Raw genomic sequence first — 20,417 nt, 5'->3', positions numbered from 1 at the left:
ATGTGGCACGATATTGCACTATGCCTCCTTCGAGATTATGCCCTATCTGCCAGCAACCTGGACCCTGGAAATCACAATGCCCCCATGCGGGTTGTCCTCTATGCCACACCATGGAGGTCCAGCCTCACCAACAACGGCAAGTGAAACTGTGCCAGTCCTCGAACTTCTCAGCCTTGCAGAGGATTGACGTTGCCCAGACTTGGTATTATATCCCATAACCCTACCCGAGCCTAGGGTAAAGCTACAGGTAGTAGGTATGACCATTACTTTTATTTTGGATACAGGAGATACCTATTCTGTTCTAACATCTCACTGGGGCCTTACGTTCCCCTCACCAATTTCAGTTATGGGGGTAGATGGGACCTGTTCCTCTCCCACTAAAAACTTTGCCACTGCCCTGCATCCTTGCAGGACAACTTTTCTCTCATTCTTTCTTAGTGATAGCTGCTTGCCCAGCACCTTTACTGGGTCGAGAAATCCTTAGCCACTTCCCCAAAGCTTTGTACTGCTTCTTGGAGCCCCCTTTTAACCCCACCCATCTCCGAGATTCTATTTTACAGGTTCCCTCCCCTTGCCAGACGCATGCCCAGGCCAACCCACAAGGGACTCTCCACATATGTCAGTCTGTACACCAGCTTCGTGGAAACCAACTGGGCAAAGAATGGCAGGTTAATTTCACTCATATGCCTACTCATAAAAAACTCTGTTATCTCTTAACACTTGTTAAGGATGGATAGAAGCGTTTCTAGTCACCAGGGAAACAGCAGATGTGGTGGCTCAGGTACTCCTAAACCACATCATTCCTCGGTTTGGTGTCCCATGAACCATCCAGATAGACAATGGGCCAGCCTTCAATTCCAGGGTCATGGAGCTTGTGTCAGAAGCTCTCAACATCTCCTGAAAATTCCATACCACCCATCCACTCTCCACAATCCCCGGGAAAGGTGGAGAGGGCCAATGGACTCATCAAACAACAGCTAATCAAGCTCTCCATTGAACTCAGGTTATCTTGGCCCTCCCTTCTCCCCACTGCTCTTAACTCACCTCAGGGCCACCCCACGTTCCCCTACATGCCTGAGCCCTTTTGAGCTGCTTTACAGCAGGCCCCCTTCTCCTTAAACATCACCTTCCTGTCCAAACTTCTCCACTGGCGGGGTACCTACCCTACCTCTCCCTTTTAAGGTCCCTTTTCCATTTACACGCTGACAGTTGTATCCCTACCCCCACACCAGTGGACCCTAATGCCCCTAAACCTGCCATGCTCTCCCCAGGGGACAGAGTACTCCTCAAACAGCTAACTCCTAGGTCTCTTGAACCTCAATGGACAGGACCTCACACAGTAATCCCCTCAGCTGCTAAGCTCCTGGGACGCCCATGCTGGTACCATCTCTCCAGGATCAAGCATGCACCTACTCAGGACACTTGGTCTCTCCAGCACACAGGATCTTCTACCCTCCGATTTTCCAAGATGCCACAATGAAGGGCCTACCAGCTCCTCCTCATCCTGGCACACTCATCTTTGGTGTTAACAATATTTTTTCCTAGACACCTGCCTTCTCACCTCCCCCAAGGAAGAGATGCCTGGTGTCTCCAGGATGATAGTACATAGGATGCCTTTCCAGCCACATCTCTCACTGAGCATGGACGCACCAACACCCAGCTCTCCCCTTCCCCATGTAGTCCCATGCTCACAGGAAGTAACCAGACTTGAGTCAACGCTCCTTTTTCCTAAGAGAGCCTAAATGTTAGTCAAATATCATCACCTCAGCTTCCTGTTACCCCTTATACAAACAGTCTGGAATGTAAGTCCCAAGTCCTGATCTCTGGCCTCTATCTTTGGAGGCCAGGTCCTTGTGCCCACCAAGCTTTGACCCCTCCCTGGAGGAGGGTCAAGACAGCCTGCCAAAATCTTGACCATTCCCCCAGTCTATTAAAACTGCTTTCCCGGAAAGTTCCAGCATGCTCCCCCACCCCCCACCCACATAGTCGCATTTGTGGCTTCCTGGTTCCCCCCCTGGGGCTGCCTGAGAGCATAGGAATCCCATTAAACCTGGATATTTTTTAATTTGGCTTGTTGTGATTTGGCTTGATTGGGGTTTTTGCATTGGCAGTGAGCTTGGTTTAGGAAAATCCCTAACAAAAAGGAGGGAAGGGGATACTGGGGATACTAGGAACTAGCCACACAGCCAGCCACAGATAAAGTAAGAGTGAAAGGAAAATATACATAAGTAAGAAGACAAAAGCCCATAGGCAAAGGGTAGATAGGATAATTAAAGAAAAGCTGTCCAGAAACAAGTCAAGATCAGGCCAGGTGATTGTAAGTAATAATAAGACTCCACATGTTATTTATTTGAGAACTGGGTGGTAAGCTCCTCCAAAAAGCCAAACAGCACTACGTTTTGGTATTCCAATATAGGGCTGGAGTAAAAGAAAATGGACAACATAACAGAGTAAAATTTCTTTGCAAAGTAGTACATTTCAAAGTAACCTGGTTCTATTATGTGAGGAAGATTGAATAAAGAAACAAACATAGATTTGTAGCTAAATTACTCCATTAATAGGGAAAGAATTTGAAAATGAAATGGTAAGAAAATGGGGCTGGGAATGGAAAGGCTAAAATGATGGCTCAGCAGCTGAATCAGTTGATTCAGCCAGAGATGAGTTCCCATTGTCCACATGGACATCTTACAATGTTCTTAATTCTCGCTCAGGATCATCTGATACCATGGGCACCTTCAATCATGTGCACATACTCACACACATATTAAAAATAAATCTTAAAAAAAAGAGGGAATGCCTTTTTAAAAGGTAAGTCAAAGGCTGTTAAAAGATTAGAAATCCTTTTTGGACAAAGGACAGCTGTATATAATGAATAGTGTTGAGTCAGTAGGGTAGATAATAAGGAACACAGAAGGCATCACCTACATAAATAATCTCTGATACACTTTGTTGTGAATGGGGAGATAATTTTTGAACACTGGTCAACATTTGGTAAGTTCAGGCTTGTTTTGTTCTTTTAACAGAGAATTCATTCCATCTGGTGGTAGATGCTTGAATTGCAGGGCAAAATCCAACCGGGGACAAACCAAGCTTTTTGGGAAGAGTCAGATTAGCAAAGAAATACATGATAAATCTTCATGGGAACCTTCTATTAGGGGAAGGTCAAAAAATAATCAGTGATGCCAAGCCCAAAAGACCCTAACTCTGATGAAGGTTCCTGGATTTAACCTTTGTGGAAATATACCTCTCATATTTCTCAGCTGTAGAAGCATGACAGCATTTCCTTGAGATCTATTTTTTTATATATTTAAAATTGAGATACTGCAACTTGTCTCATAGGAGGCTTTTGATGATTAATTAATAAATTAAGTGCTTCTGTCAAACAATAAACTATTTTACACACATTGGGTTCAATTAATAAAATCATAATTATACCTTTTCTTTTCAATGTTTGGCCCAACAATTAGTTAATACAGACTGGCAAGGCAGGGCTGTTTTTGTTTTTATAGCAAATCTGGCAACCTAGCATCAGTGTTTTACACACACACACATATACACATATATGTATAAATATGAAAAGAATATCCATATTCTTATATATAAGCTATACAGCTTCCTTTCTATATACACACACATGTGTTATTTCTAAACATTCTCCTTTATTTTATTTTTATTTATTTATTTTTGGAGACAAGGTATCCTCATGTAACTCAGGATGGCCTCAGACAAGAGATTTACTTACCTCTCTGCTTCGTGAGTGCTGGGATTAAAGGTGCATACCTGCACCAGATTAATTTTTAATTTTTTTATTTAACAAAAGCATAGATGGGAGCCTTGGCATCTGGTGCTATATATACCACGAAAAATTATTGATGATGACTCATTTGATGGGCCATAGATGACAAAATGAATGAAGTGAAACAGTAGACAGTAGACAAGATGGTGGACATCATGGTAGGCTTGGGCTGATGGATTATCTAGGGAATAATCTGGAGAAATCTATCAAAAGATATGGGTGATGGACACAAAATATCTAGTTTAGTTCAAAGTAAAACAGAAAACCTTGGAAATAAGATCAGAAAAAAAAAACAAAAAGAGTCTGACCTGAAAGGACAGCATAGTCTGGGAAACTTCCCTCCTTTCTGTTAGTGATCACTGAAACTTGACAGAGAGCCTCAAAAATTGGCACAATACTCTCAGCAAAAGACATTTATAATAGAAAATAAAGTTGGAAGAAAGGAGACAAAAGTTATGCATGGGGATTTCAAAGAAAAGGTTTTTTTTTTTTTAAAAAAAAATACCCCTTTCTTTGGCAACTAACTGGAACAGTTGTAAAACACCATTTTAAAAGACTCCTGCCGAGTTGATGGCTTGGCAGCCTCAAAACAATACATGCTTTGCACCCTCTGGAAACTAAGAGTAAGTATTACAAATATATGCTGAACCTAGCCAGCAGAATACCTCTCTACACTATGGTGAAGAAACATTGCTTCAAAACCTCATAGTACCCAGCTAGATGAAAACCTGGTCAGAGACAGTGGTGAATACAGACAAAGGTTCCAAAGCAGAATGCTCAACAGAAACAGTTAAATGAAATAAGTAAACAGAGGATATGAAAATACAATCCAGCAAAGAGTTAGAAATGCTAAATAAAAGAACAAGTTGAATACTGAAAACAAAAAATTCAATAAGTCAAATTAAAAGCTTCTTAAAAAGTCTTACCAATAGAATGGATTAAAGGGAGGACAGAATATCAAGGCTTAAAGACAAGGTAGAGGAACTGAAACACAGAACAATGAGAAAGATAAATAAATATGAAGGCAGAGTAATGAATGGCTCAGTGAGTAAGGGCATCTGCTGTTAAGCCTGGCAACCTTAGTTAGATACTCAGGACAAAGATGGTAAAGGGAAAGAAGTGACTTCAAGATGTTGCAGTACTTGTGTGTGTGAGTGTGTACACATACACACAACTGCAAGAAAGAACATAACGTCACCTATAAAGTCAGGTTCATTTGAATAATACAAGGTCTCTAAACAAAAACTTTGACCAGGAGATCTTCTAGAATGATTCATTTCAAGCCCTTAAAGACAACAATCAACCAAATTGTTTCCAACACAACTAACATAATTGAAGGAGAAAGAAAAGTTAATTGTGATAAAAACAGAATAAAAGAATTCATAACCACTAAACAACCTACACAGAAAATACTGGAAGGAATCCTTTGGATTGAAGAGAAAGATAAACATGACCACAAGTCTATAGAAAAGAAACAACAGTTAAGCAAATAAGGAATAGTAATAAGAGGAATGAACATACTTCAAAACTAATAATACTTATGTCTCAATTCCTCAGCAAACAGACACAGATTAGAAGATTGATTTAAAAATGGAATCTATCCATTTTTTTTGCCTCTAAGGAATACATCTCAGCATCCAAGATAGATACAATCTTAGGTGTAAGGATAGAAAAAGGTATTCCAAAAAATATACTTAGGGAGAAAAAGCAGCAATACCAAAACAACAATAAAAGGTGCCTTTAATACTCTACTTACAAACAAATAATTATTCTTATTTAAAAAGGTATGTGTTGAGAGGTGAGGAATGTCTGGGTTAAATGACATCACAGATCAAATGAGTTTAACTGTTTTCTATAGAAATTCTATGTGAACATAGCAGAATGTAGTATTCGCAGCAGTCCACAGACCTTTCTCTTAAATAGAACATACAGTAACAATAGGATACAAAGTCAGTTTTTTTCCCCCCTGAGACAAGGTTTCAGCCCTGGCTGTCCTGGAACTAAATGTGTAGACCCCGCTGGCCTCAAACTCAAGAGATCGGCTTGCCTCTGCCTCCTGAGTGCTTGGATTAAAAGTGTGCACCACCACCACCAACCAACTCAAAGTGAATCTTAATACATGGAGGAAAATTAAAGTAATTTCTTATACTTTAACTGACAAAAATAGACTACAACTAGATACCAATATCAAGAAAAGCTATAGAACATATACAAAAATCACAGACATTAAAAAACACTGAGCCAGGTATGGTTGCACATACCTTTAACACTAGTACCTGGGAGACAAAGAGGTGGAAGAAGGATGATCTCTATGAATCTCAAGCCAGCCAGAGGTACACAGTGAGTTCCAGACCAGCTAGAACTACACAGTGTGATTCTGTCTCAAAAACAAACAAAAATACTCTATGGAATGATGAATAGGTCACTGAAAATCAAGGAGGGAATAAAAAAAAATCAGAGATCTGAATGAAAATACAACATACCAAGACCTATAGGTTAAGTAGTCCTAAGAGTGAAATTTATATCTTTAAGTATCTGCATTTAAAACATAAGATGGGGCTGGGGATTTAACTCATTTGGTAGAGTACATGTTCAGCATGTGTAAAGCCTTATGTTCAAACACCAACACCTCATAAACTCAGCATGAAGACATACACCTGTAATCACAGTACCTGGGAATTAGAGACAAAGGATCACAAATTCAAGGTCATCCTCAGCTACATATTTCAAGGCCAGCCTGAGATACATGAGACCTTGCTAAAGAGGGAAAATCAGAGCTCTCAAATAAGTGACAACGTACCTTAGGGTTTTGGAAAACCAAGTCTAATCTGAATTCCAAAGACATACACAAAATTAATTTAAAGTCAGAAATTTCTGAAATGGTCAGGTGCAGTAGCACACTTTATACTTTTAATTCCAGCACTTGGGAGGCAGAGGCAGGTAGATTTCTGTGAGTCTGAGACCAGCCTGGTCTGCACAGGGAGTTTTCAGGTTAACCAGGGTCATATATAGTGAGAAACTGTCTCAAAAAATAAAAAAAAAACAGTGCTCACTTCAGCAGTACGTTCACTAATACTGAAAAAATCCAGGAAATTATACAGGCCCCGCACAAGGATGACATGCAAATTGCAGACAGGTGAGGCCCCTGTGAAGTCAGTGTGGAGAAATTCCAAAACGCTAAAAATAAAACTACCAAATGACCCAGCTATAGTACTCCTCGGCATATGTCCAAAGAATGAGAAAACCTATTCCACAGATACTTAGCCATATTTATTGCTGCTCTATTCACAATAGCTAGGAAACAGAAATAACCTAACCTAAATGTCCATCAACCAGTGAATGGATAATGAAAATGTGAGTATATATATATACTATGGAATACTATTCAGATGTAAAGAAAAATAAAACCATCAATTTTGCAGGTAAATGGATAGGACTAAATCCAGAGAGACAATTATCACATATTTTTTCTCATGGGAGGCTCTTAGTTCCAAATCTTCAGACATGAGTACATATCCTGGAGTAACTGTAGAAACACAAATGTAAAGAGGAACCATTGCTAGTGTTGGTGAGTTTGGGGAGTCATATAGAAGGGAATACAAGTACAAGTGATCTGACTGGATAAATGAGAAAAATGGGGGCTCTAATTTGGAGGGAGGGGAGATAAATGCAGGAGAAAGAGGAAGAAAGGTGAAGTTTTAGCAAGGAAGTTTGAAAAAGTCATAAGGAATCATACTGTTAATTATATACTTAAAAACCTATAAAATATGTAAGTCTGTGTATAAATATGCATATACAGTTTAAATGAAATTTTCTAATCTGTGCTGACAATGCTCCTTCCAAGAGCCAAAGACCACCTAGCAAAAAACCTCAATAAAAGGCATGAAAAGCCCTCTTTTGAGTTGTTGGTCAGCACTGTCCAAAAACAGTCTATTGCTATTTGGTTGTCTCCAAAAGGTGGAAGGATTAAGCCCTTATTGCTGAAGATACCATACACTTCAGACAAAGGGCCTGGAAGCTGGAAGCCCCTGAGTTGGAACTGACCTGAATGTCTCTTCCCTGAGGAATAGCATTCAGAAGGCACCATGCAAGGTTCCAAAGGAGGGAGGCAACCTACAGTCTTACTGATCAATGATTTCTATGAACTATATCGAGAACCAGAATTGCTTAATAACCCTAAGGGTGCAGTGGTGGCCCACATACTTTGGTAGTAACCAACAGCACTCTAATTGGCTTTAAGATACACTCAACAAGAAGGAAATGATGCCTGGTACTGGAAACCTAGCTAACTATTCAGGGCTAGTGAAGTCATGGGTCTTGGAGGAAAACATACAGTCACCACTTTACTAAATCAGCATTCTAACTACATTCTAAATATTTGCTCTTATATCCACAGATGCAGTATAGTCCTCACCTCTCATCAAACAAACTTATTTTATAAATCGGTAGATAACATTACAGAAAACCACAAACAATCTAATGCACAGTTGTGGAGCTGAGTTTCGAATAGATACATTTACAAAACAACACCCACACCTAAGACCTAGGGAACACTAAGGAAGAGTGGGGGAAGATTGTAAGAGCCAGAGGATCAGGGAATTCGATGTGAGATTGCATCTCCTAGTAATATCAGAAGCTAACCCAGAGAATCTCACCAACATGATCACCTAACACCAGATGAACAAGGACAATAGCAATATACAAGCAAAAGTGGATGGAGAAAAGATCACGAAGACTCAACCCTACATAAGGAATGCCAAGAGTGGAAGAAATAGTCTTTCCCAAGGAAGATCACACCAATTGGTATCTAATAGCAAATGATCATCTCTGATCATCCACACACACACATACACAAAACAAACATTATCTAGACTGAGCAGGTTATATTCAGGAGCAGTAAAACCTTGGTTTTGATTCACAGAAATTAAATTGCAAAGCTCAGCACCGTAGTACACATCTGTAATTTCACCACCTTGGAGGTTGGGACAGGAGAAGTGTGTGTTAGCCCTAGTTACATAAGAAGTTTGATTCTTGAGATTTCTGTCCGGTGCTCCCATGTGGGTCTCTGTCTCTGTCTCCTTTCATCGCCTGATGAAGGTTAATATTCATGAGGATGCCTATGTGTTTGTCTTTGGATTCACCTTCTTATTTAGCTTCTCTAGGATCATGAATTATAAGCTCAATGTCCTTTATTTATGGCTAGAAACCAAATATGAGTGAGTACATCCCATGTTCCTCTTTTTGGGTCTGGCTTACCTCACTCAGGATAGTGTTTTCTATTTCCAAATCAGGAGCAGAAGGAGATGGAGCACGAGCAAGGAACTCAGGACCATGAGGGGTGCACCCACACACTGAGACAATGGGGATGTTCTATCGGGAACTCACCAAGGCCAGCTGGCCTAGGTCTGAAAAACCATGGGTTAAATCCGGACTAGCTGAATGAACATAGCGGACAATGAGGAATACTGAGAACTCAAGAACAATCACAGTTGGTTTTTGATCCGACTGCACATACTGGCTTTGGGGGAGCCTAGGCAGTTTGGATGCTCACCTTACGAGACCTGGATAGAGGTGGGCGGTCCTTGGGATTCCCACAGGTCAGGGAACCCTGATTGCTCTTCGAGCAGATGAGGGAGGGGGACTTGATCGGGGGAGGGGGAGGGAAATGGGAAGCGGTTGCAGGGAGGAGGCAGAAATCCTTAATAAATAAATAAATAAAATATATTAAGGAATATTAAAAAATAAATAAATAAATAAATTAATTAAAAAAAGAAGTTTGATTCTTTTACTGCCAGCAATCAGGAGGTAGAAGCAGGCTGATCTCTGTGAGTTTGAGGCCAGTCTGATCTACAGAGCTAGTTCAGGATATCCAGTGCTATACAGAAAAATCCTGTCTTCAAAAACCAAAAGAAACAAACAAAAACAAATTGATTTAAATCTAGGCCATGTAGCAAGATCCTGTCTCAAAAACAATCCCCTGCAAAACAGCTAAATTATAAACATCTGATCGATCACATACCTTATAGAAGAAATATTGAACAAGATGTGCTATTCTCACATAATATAGATGTCCATGAGCCAATAGCAGTTTCTTTAAATGTTTAAATTTTGGGACAGAATAATCACTATTCCTGGCTGCTTGACGACCTTCTTTTCCTTTAATACCTAAAGAGAGAATATTTTGTATGGTGATAACTTTATAGAATGAGCAAATGCCTGGTTTGTGTTTATATTTTTAAGCTATTTAAATGCTACAAATCAAGTGTATACCTTATATTTACTTCTTTTAAAATAAAGAGTGGCTTTAAAAATAATACTGAGACTCACCAAATAAAAGTATGTTTAATTGATTATTAGCTATTTGTTAGTACAATATAAAACAATTAACTAGTCATTATTTTAATTGTTACAAAGCAAAAATTATCTAGTGGGGAAAAATCCACCTTAAAATTATTTAAGGCATTCCGTATGTGCTTAACTGTGCATAACACTAAACTAGATGTTATATTAAGGCAAGTCAGAGGTCTGGGTTTTGTGGTCAAAGAAATCAATGAGAAGACAGTGAAACCCTTTCACTATATGAAACTCAATAGCTACTCATGGATTTTATGAGTTATAGGCCATTTCCACATTGGGTAACCAATGAGAAAAACTTAGAATTCCATGCTAAATCATTCTACTTTTGAGTAGGAGAAGGAATTTTGGAATCTAAACTTCACTATATAATAATACAATATTTCAATTCTGTATGTGCTCCCAATCCATTGCCAAATGTTGCTGGGTGTGTGAATAATTAATAGCAATTGGGTGTGTGAAAACTTTGTGTAGGTTCCAGAAAAACTGTTGGTATAAGTCAACATAAGACTTCAACACCATAGCCCATGGTACCCATAAATACCACTGTAGACAATGAGCCAGCCAGTGATAATTTCTTAACTTCTAACAGTTAACAATCTCGAAAAACAGAGGGAACAGTAATAGAGTAGGCAGCCTGGCTAAAGGTGTAAGAAATTAATAAAATTTCATGCATGCTGCCAAAATAGGAACTACTCAATTAATTGTGACACAAGGTTTGAAAAATCCATTTTGAAGTCAGGTGGGTGTGGTTCACATCTTTAATCCCAGCACTCAAAAGGCAGAAGCAAGTGGATCTCTGAGTTCCAGGAAAGCCTGGTCTACAGAGTGAGTTGAGGACAGTCAGGGATACACAGAGAAACCCTGCCTTGGGAAAAAAAATTCACTTTGATTGTCAAATACAAATACCCTCTCACCACTATGGGGAGGACCTTGGAATGGTCACTATTATAAGAAGTCTTTTATTATATTAACAGTTATTCACAAGTTCAAATTCCAGATGAGTAACTAAAACAATCTAGAGTAAGACTGATTTAACCTAAAAAGCAAAACTGCCAATGATACCTTATAGAGGCCATCACATTAAATGTTTCTTACCTATTCCCACATGAGATTCCAAAATCATACTGACATCATTGGCACCATCACCTATTGACAGTGTTATAGGGCTGCCTTTCAAGTTCTTCACCATTCTGACAATCTAAGCATAAAATACAAGAGACAGAAAAATCAAAAGCAGAATGTGTAGTAACTCACTGGGGTTTACTGTCATTAATAGGTGTAATTGGAGGATTTCCAAACAGAAAGTTAGTTTGCATACATGTGTGAGAGTCTTAAGTTATCAGGTGTGAAGTAACATAGTCATTTAAAATGAAACACTAGCACCCCATTTGTTTCTAGGTCTGTACATGCATAAATGTTCAAAACCTTTCTTGACATGCTTACTAAAGATTGGCACGTTTCCTTCGTTTGCCATTTTTCCTGTGTTCTTTTTAGATTATATTTTTAATGTGAGAGTGGAGACCATAAATTGGATTTGAGGTAACATGTACAAAGCTACCAGAACAAGAATGGAATAATCAGAATAGTGTTTTGGTTATCTCTTAATCCTTTCTTTCTGAAGACATTCCTATCTCCCTTTAGAATACCCCAATGGTAATTATGGAACATATATGCTAATCTTATGCACCTATTATGCTGCCAATTACATTTTACTAACTCTCCTCACCACACAATATGTTTGTTTTCTCTTACAGGTAGCTACATTTCAAAGGAGGTATCTTAAAAGAGGTGAGATTTGCAGAAAAATGCTACAAATTCAGTCACTTTCTAAATAGTAGCTCATCTAGATGTGAAAACATTGAGTGTGATTCAATGCTGTGTTAAGGGCAAATACTTAATAAAAAATGTTTACCTATAGTGTTGTTCAATGATTTCTGCTTTAGAGGTCTCCAAAACCTCATGGAAAGTTTCTTGGGGAAAATACTTGAGTCAAAGCTGTTTTTCCACTGTTTCAGATAGTCACTGTTTGACATCTACTCTCAAGACTCCTTGGAATTTAGTAGCCTTAACATGATATGTAAGTTTCAGCTGCTAAATAATGCTTTCCAAAAAGTTTGTCCCCTGATTTATCTAGTTGGTTAGCATAAATAAAATTCATTTTCAATATAATGAAATGATTACAAATAATTTATGCAAGTAAGAGACAACATAGCATTTCTTTAAATAAGATGCAATTAGTTTTTAGCTGCGTTAAATCATTTAAAAAATTCTACATGTCGAATTTCATTCAACATAAAAATGAAGTGAAATGTTAGCATTTGCATGACCACTCCAATTAATTTGGTTCCTATTAAGAACTTTACAAAAGATTGTCAGAAATACTCTCTTATTCCTGTAAGTGAAAGAACTAAGGACAAAGCTAAAGAATCCAAACTCAAATTCAGTTTTAATGGGCTATAATAATGTTAACTAATTTGCCCTTGGTATACTATGTGCAGCAATAATTTGTACCTCAAGGATTAAAAATTGCAGCCTGGAAGGCAATATAATTATCAAGGTGACAACCTTTTCAAGAAAAATATAGGTTAGGTTGAAAGATTATAATTTGTACTTGTAGAAAATAAAAGGATTTGTGATTACTGACTGTAGAGTCACAAATGAATTGGTAAGGTAAATATATAGTTTTTCTCTAATCTTTTCAAGTTACCCATGGTTTTTATCTAAACTGTAGGTAGGTTTCAAGAAAAAGTTAATTTAACTAAAAATAGCTTTTTCATTAAGTATAAATAGATGCAAACTACTATTCAAAACAATATACTAATAACAAAAGAGGTGTGGTCACTAGAAAGCATGCAAATAAAAATAGAAATGAATTATAAATTCAAGTATATAAGGTAAACAGATAAATAATAAAGATAAAATATGGTATCTATATAGGAGTACATGCTATTATCCAGTATGATCCCTGATATCCATATGGAGGAGGGTAGGAAAAGACTTCTGCAAGTGGTTTTCTTATCTTTACATGTGCACCAAGGTACACATACCACCCAACAAACAAACAAATGTGAAAATTTTCCATATAAGAAAGCTTATGATATCAAAAAAGAGGAAAGTATTTGCCGATTAGGCATTATTTTATGAAAGAAACCATGATTAAAATAATGAAATACTAGTAGAATTTGTACGTGTAAGGAAATAATAAGATGTTTTCAGAGAAAATGAATGATATCCAAAAGGCACACAGGGAATTAATAATAGTAACCACTCATAAAATAGGTCTGGTGTGACTAGATCAATGAATTTTCATGTATAGATCATGAATTCAGATCAACATGGAAGAATATTGTACAAGTAGCAGTAAGTACAGAAGTGATGTGGGAGTGTCATATATCAATCTGTTGATTTCATTGGCTAATTAATAAACTGCTTGGCCTGATAGGTTAGAACATAGGTGGGTGGAGTAAAAAGAACAGAATGCTGGGAGGAAGAGGAAGTGAGGCAGATGCCATGCTTTCCTCTCCAGGGCAGACGTGATGAAGCTCCAGCCCAAGATGGACATACGCTAGAATCTTCCTGGTAAGATGGGTTAGTCAAGATGTGAGAGTTAGCCAGTAAGAGGCTAGAGCTAATGGGACAAGCAGTGTTTAAATGAATACAATTTGTGTGTTGTTATTTCGGGTATAAAGCTAGCCGGTGGCCAGGAGCCGGGTGGTGGAACACAGCCCGTAGCTCCTACTACACAGAAGGCACTGGTAGAAAACAAAGTGAAGAGGAAATAAAAAGAAGCTAGGAAATTACAAATAAAGTTTAACGAGATACTCAATGTCTGGCTCTGGAAAGAAGTGAGAAGAAAGGAAAAACAAGTAGAAAAAAAGTAACAAAATGTACTAGAAAACATACTTGGATAGCTAAAGCCACATACAAGAATAAAGCATGAGGGCCATCAATAAATAAAGGTTTTGAATTTAGAAAGTTGAAACTATAGTAAGCTTGGTTATAGAAATAATAGGAGATGTTAAGGAAAATGATGGTTAAGCTGCAGAGAAGGCATAGCTGGGACAATAAGGACAACCCAAAAAAATGGATCTATAATAGAACCCAAAGATTTGGACAGAAGGTAATGACTCAAACATTGTGTATATGAACATAAGATACTAAGAGAAAATAGTCTAGAAAAAGTAATTATAGTGACAGATATAAACTACATTGAGACCTGAACCACAAGATACACCATCTTCTGGGGAGGGGAGAAACATGAGCAACATCAAAAGGTTCATGAAAATGGAAGCGATGACAAAAATAGGCAGAATAAACAAACAGACTATAATATGATACACAGGGAACAATGTAAAATGGCCCTAGTAACAGGAATAAACTGTTCAAGAAAACTCTAAGATCTATCTTAAGATACTAGAATTTAACGTGGTAGTAGGCAATCCAAATGGAAATGTCTAGCAGACAGCTAGAAACAGGAGACATAATCTTAAGGAAAAGCCAAGACTAGAGCTGTATCAATGGAAGGAAGAGTTAATCCAGAGAGAGATAGTCCATAAAGTGAAAATCAAAGGAAAACTTTACCATAGAAAAGAAAAACTATTAAGGAAGTTCAGGGTAATGGGCCAGAGAGATGGCCTAGTAGTAAAGAGCACTGGCTGTTCTTTCAGAGGACTCAGGTTCAATTCTCAGTACAAACGTGGGAGCTCATGAATGTCTGTAACTCCAGTTTCAGGGGTTCTGATGCTCTAGTCTAGCCTCCGCAGACACCAGGAACCCAAATGGTGCACAGATATACACGCAGGCAAAATACTCACGCACATTAAAATAAAAATCTAAAAATACAGAATGAAACAAAATGAAAAGATACTACACTGCCAAAGAGGGAGAATATATCAGCATTTTGGGCAAGCACAGAAATCAAGAAAGATTTTGAGGAGAATGTAAATGATAGTGTCAACTGTAGTAACGAAACCAGGAAAAAAATATTGCTTAAGGAATTGGGCCAGGTTTATTTGTGTACAAGCTAGCAGAATAGTAAGAGAAGAAAGATCAGGATACATAGGGTTAATAATGCCATGAGGAGGAAGGAACACCAGGCAGAGGCAGTAGGAACTAAGTACTCATTAGAGAAGTCTAGCAGGTAAAGAATTGGTCAGCAAGCTAGAGGGTACAAGGTACAGTACAGGTTTAAAATAATTTGGAAGAGACTTCAGGTTTGCTCACAAAGAATGAAAAGGCACGGAAATGAGATGTGTAAAGAGGATCCAGAATGGAAAATTAACTAATATCCACTTACCTGGGCTTTTTGTAATGGTGCCATCCGGCAGCAGAGCACTGCAGTACATTTCATACAGATTTGCAGGAAAATACTTTTATAGTTGTTTGAACTAGAGTCTTGACTAGAATTTAGTATGAGTGACAATGTGGAGCCATCAATGACTAATCCATATTCCTGATGTTCTGTCCATGCTCTGAAAAAGATTTAAAAATGTGTTTGAATCTATTATACAGTTAGAATTAACACCTTGACTTTTATTTTGTTTGAGACAGGTCTCGTAAAGATCAAGCTGATCTTCAACTCTCTCTGTAACTAAGAAGGTCCCTTTAACTCCTTGACCTGCTTGTCTTCCCTTCTTAAGTCCTGGGACTACAGGCATGCACCACCACACCCTGCTTGAGTTTGAGTTAGTTAATCACAGAGGTGAATAGCCCAGATGAGACAAGTCACCAGTTCTAGTTCTTTCATTTATTCATCCCAAAGAATGAACTGCCCCCAATGATAGCAATAGTGACTTTTAGTTAGAAAAAACTGTTTAATTAGGGAGAAAATGAAGATACTAGATTGCCAAAAGAAGAAATATCAGCATTTGGTGAACATCAGAGAAATAGAGTTGGTTTTTGTTTTTTAAAGTTTTATTTTGTGTGCACATGCATATTCACATGCATGGCACATGTGTGAAGGTCAGAGGGCAACTTTCTAGCATTTGTCCTCTCTTTTTACTGTTGGTTCTGGAGATTGAACTCAGGTTAGAAGGGTTTTATAGCAAGGGCTTTTAAACTGATGAGCTATTTCACTGGCCTAAGAAGGAGAGTTTTAGGGAGGATTAATTGATAATGTCAACTTCAGTAGAAAAATGAAGAAGAGAACAAAAAGAATAAAGTGGATTATGTGAAGTTTGCCTATTAAGAAGCCTATACAAAAGAAATAACAGGGCACAAGGGGTTAACAGTGCTATGGGGGCAAGAACTGTTTCTAAGTTCTGAAAAGTATAAAAATGAAGGTGGTTGTGCAGTATGACTCTATAAAAAATTTAAAATAAGTCTTTTGAACTACATACAAATTAGTCAAACTACTGTGAAATGATGTAAAATTTGATATGAAGATAAATAATCAGTTAACCTGAAACTTTAGGGAAACAAAAGATAAAATGACTTAGGGGCAAATAAATATAGTATCTTTGCCTGAATGACAAGAGTATCGATAGAACTGGGTTTTTTCAAATAGGACAAAATAAAAGAACATTATATATCCGGGTGGTGGTGGGACATGCCTTTAATCCAGGCACTCAGGAGACAGAGGCAGGTGGATCTCTGTTGAATTTGAGGCCAGCTTGGCCTACAAAAAATGAGTTTCAGGACAGCAAGAGCTACACAGAGAAATTCTATCTTGAAAAACCAAGGGAAAGAAAGCCAACAATATATATACACATACACATACGCATCATTTAAATAAATAACATTCTATATGACCTATGGTTCTTAACCCTAGTTTACTTATATTTAAAAATAAACTGTCCATGCTTGGCTCCATTTGTAGACTAAGTAAAAAAGAAAATATTGGGCACAAATTGGTACCACACAATTATATTTTAAAGTTTTTTTTAGGTAGTTTTAACGTCTAAATATGACTAAGAGGCATTTAGGTGCTAAGAAAACAAATGCAAAGAGAGATAGAGGTAGAAGGATCAAAAGTTCAAGGCCAACCAGGGCTACGTGAGCCCTTGTCTCAAAAAATCAGTTCCAAAAACACAGCCACAAAGTAGTCTCTAAAACAAAACAAAACAAAAGTAAAAAACAAAAAAACAAAACAACAACAACAACAAAAAACCCAACCAAGCAAGCAATCAACTAACCAAACAACGAAGTCATGAATATGGGTAAAAGATTTGTGGGTTGGAAGGAGGTGGTAACAGAGGTAGGGGATTTGTGTGGATCACAATTTGAATGCACATTGTGGTAGTTTGAGTAAGAGTGTCTTCAATAGAGCTCTGACATTTGAACACTTGAATTCCAGTTGGTGGCACTGTTGGGGGAAGCCTAGGAGGTGTGGCCTTGCTAGAGTAAGGACATCTTTGGTTTCAAAGCCTCATGCCATTTCCAGTTAGGTCTCTCTGCTTTGTGCTTGCAATCAAAAAATATAAGCTTTTAGCTTTTTGTTTGTGCTTCTATGCCTCTGATCTGGCACCACAGATTCTTATTCCTCTGGAAACATAAGTCCAAATAAACACTTAACTTCTATAAGTTGCCTTGGTAGTGGTGTTTTACTACAACAATAGAAAAGTGACTAATACACACACAACACAAGCATGAAATATCTCTGTCTCACACCCACACACTTAGAATAGACCAAATTCAATCAATTTTCTGTTACGGACTGATGTTACTGTATGTCAGACACTAAATGTTTAGAAATTGAGCTACTTTAGAATAAGCTTTTAAAGAAAATGAAAACTACTGTTATACTCCAGAAATCTCATTACTGATTATATATATAACAGCAAAATGAAGGTCAGAGACATATGCACTCTAGTGTTCATTTCAGCACTATTCACAAGCGCCCAGAGACAGAAACAACATAAGTATCTATCAACTAAGAACAGGTGAAAAAAATATGGGACATACATACATACATAGAATATCATGCTGCTACAAAAAATAAAATTCTGTCATTTGCAGCTACATAGATGACATGAACTCATTATATCATGTGTAATATAATAAGCAAATAAAATAATCCAGGTACAGAAAGACAAATCATATGTGATCTTATTCATATGAATCTCAAAGCACTGATTTCATAGAACTTGAGAATATAAGGGTGGTTATCAAAAGCTAGGAGAGTATGTGGATTTAAGAATGAAGAAAAGTTGATCAAAAATAGTAAGTAATACTTAGACAGGAGGAAGAAATTTTGGTATATTACTTATAGAGTGGGGTGATTATACGTAACACTAATTTACATAAATTTCAAAATGTTAGAAGGGATGATTCTGAAAGTTTTTGCTATAAAGAAATGTGCTTTGGGAAAAAGTGTGTTTAGCCCTAATTTAAACATATAGTGTGTGCATGCATCAAATATTTCATTAACTTAGTATGTACAATTTTATGCTTTTAGTACTTGTGAATATAAATTCATTAAAAAAAAGGACAGAGAACTGGGGATAACTCAGTGGTAGAGTGTTTGCCTAGAATGTGTAAGGCCCTAGGTTCAATTTACAGCACTGCCAAAAAAACCAAAAATGAGCTTTAACACAAAATGTTGAGAAATCTAATTTTCTTTTACATTAAGAGAGATATAAAGTGACAAATGATCTCAAATGGACCATTAACCAAGTCCTCTGGGGAACGTTTTAACTTACAAGAATAAAACATCAACAGAGAATGATAAATTATTGCAAGTAGCGCCTTCTGCAAAAAAATGTAAATGTTATTTATTTACATTTGTATAAATGTATAAGTAAGAAATAGATGCACTTTCTTACTTTTTAAGGCTTCTAGTGTTTTTAGGAAATTCATGCAGCAACTTCTTACGATATTCTATTAACAATTCATGTAATCGATCTTCTTTCCTTTCACTTTCTTCAATGGTTTTTGTGGTCAGTTCCAGGAGCTCAGTATTGGTTTGGAAAAGGCGGCAGGCATAGCACGTGGATTTGGCTGTTTCCATCTTGTCTCCAGTAAGCACCCAGACTTTCAAGCCAGCTGCATGCAGAGCTTCAATGGTCTCTGCAGCCTGATCTTGCAGCCTACAAACACAAAGAAACCTTGTTAACTTCTAAATTTCATGACAGAAGTCTGTTGAAGCAAGCATTCTTACAGCTTACTAGCAATGCAAGTCTAGAATCCTGACTCCTTATCACCTTTGTTTTTGTCTCCGGTAGAGCTTCTCTTACTAAATTAAATTCTAAACAATGAAGTTCAGAAAATTTCATATTTCTTGAGGTAACTGGTACCCAGCAGCATAATAAAAATTGAAAATATAAAGCCAGGAGGGAGAGGCAGAGGCAGGTGGAGTTTTTTTTTTTTTTTGGCAATCATGGTATACATCTACAAGAGCTAGTTCCAGAACAGGTTCCAAAGCTGCAGAGAAACCGCCTCAAAAAACAAAACAAAACAAATAAACAAAAGAATTGAAACTATAAGCAAAAATATGCAAATATTCACCAAATGTCTTTATTTATTGTCACTTTAAGTGTATTTTCTATGACATCTCACCATATAATTCTTTTTTTCTCTTTTGAAACATGATCTCACTATGTAGCTCTGGATGTTCTGGAACTCACTATGTAGACCAGGCTGGCTTTGAATTTATAGAGATCCCTGCCTCTGCCTCCAAAATCTGGGATTAAATGCATGAGCTTTCAAGTCGAACCAACAAATTCTTAACATGTTCCAAAATGGAAAGAGCTAAAACATTCTAATTAGATATGGGGACTGTGCATAAATTGTTATCTTTGGGGAGCTTTTAAGATTAGGAAATCTGCTAAGTATGGTAGCTTGCCTTTAATCCCAGCACATGGGAGGCAAATGAAGGTAGATTTCTATGAGTTTGAAGTTAACATGGTCTCTATGCTGTGTTCTAGGCAAGCCAGAGCTACACAGTTGATATCCTGTATCATAGAAAAGAAATAATAAAGAGGAAACCCAGTAATTTTTAATGATGATTTAAGAACAATTTTAAAAGGTAAAGGATAGAAGTATGACACATTCTTTAGGTTCTAAACTTTCAGTCACCAGAATAATCAATGAAATTTTACGAAAGAAATTTTGTTAATAGGAGGAAGGGAAAGGAGAATTTTAAGAAGTAGGAAAGAACAATAAAAGCTGAGAATATGATTAAAATATGTGTATGTATGGGAATGTCACAATGAAACTTTTTAACTTTTTGTAATATATGTTATTAAATTTTTCAGGAGAGGACTGGAGAGATGGTTAGGGGTTTAAAGCATGTATTACTCTTCCTGGGGGCCTTATTTCAATTGCT

The 20,417-nt window shown here is 37.4% G+C and overlaps 1 protein-coding gene across 1 annotated transcript in view; it reads right to left on the bottom strand.

The window, feature by feature from the left end:
* LOC121437526 (phospholipid-transporting ATPase 11C-like) overlaps positions 1-20,417 on the bottom strand; it is a 207,045-nt gene that overhangs the window by 37,739 nt on the left and 148,889 nt on the right. The window contains exons 19-22 of the mRNA XM_041637391.1: positions 18,916-19,179; positions 15,450-15,624; positions 11,249-11,351; positions 9,816-9,961 (exon numbers count right to left, since the gene is read on the bottom strand). Of these exons, the coding sequence (XP_041493325.1) occupies positions 9,816-9,961; positions 11,249-11,351; positions 15,450-15,624; positions 18,916-19,179 (688 nt within the window). The remainder of the gene's footprint in view (positions 1-9,815; positions 9,962-11,248; positions 11,352-15,449; positions 15,625-18,915; positions 19,180-20,417) is intronic.

This window comes from Microtus oregoni, unplaced genomic scaffold, assembly GCF_018167655.1.
Source record: "Microtus oregoni isolate MIOR12 unplaced genomic scaffold, Mior012 000052F_ref0000163, whole genome shotgun sequence".
Lineage (NCBI taxonomy): Eukaryota > Metazoa > Chordata > Mammalia > Rodentia > Cricetidae > Microtus > Microtus oregoni.
The sequence above is the reverse complement of the archived record's forward strand: the minus strand, read 5'-3'. Positions and strand labels throughout refer to the sequence as shown.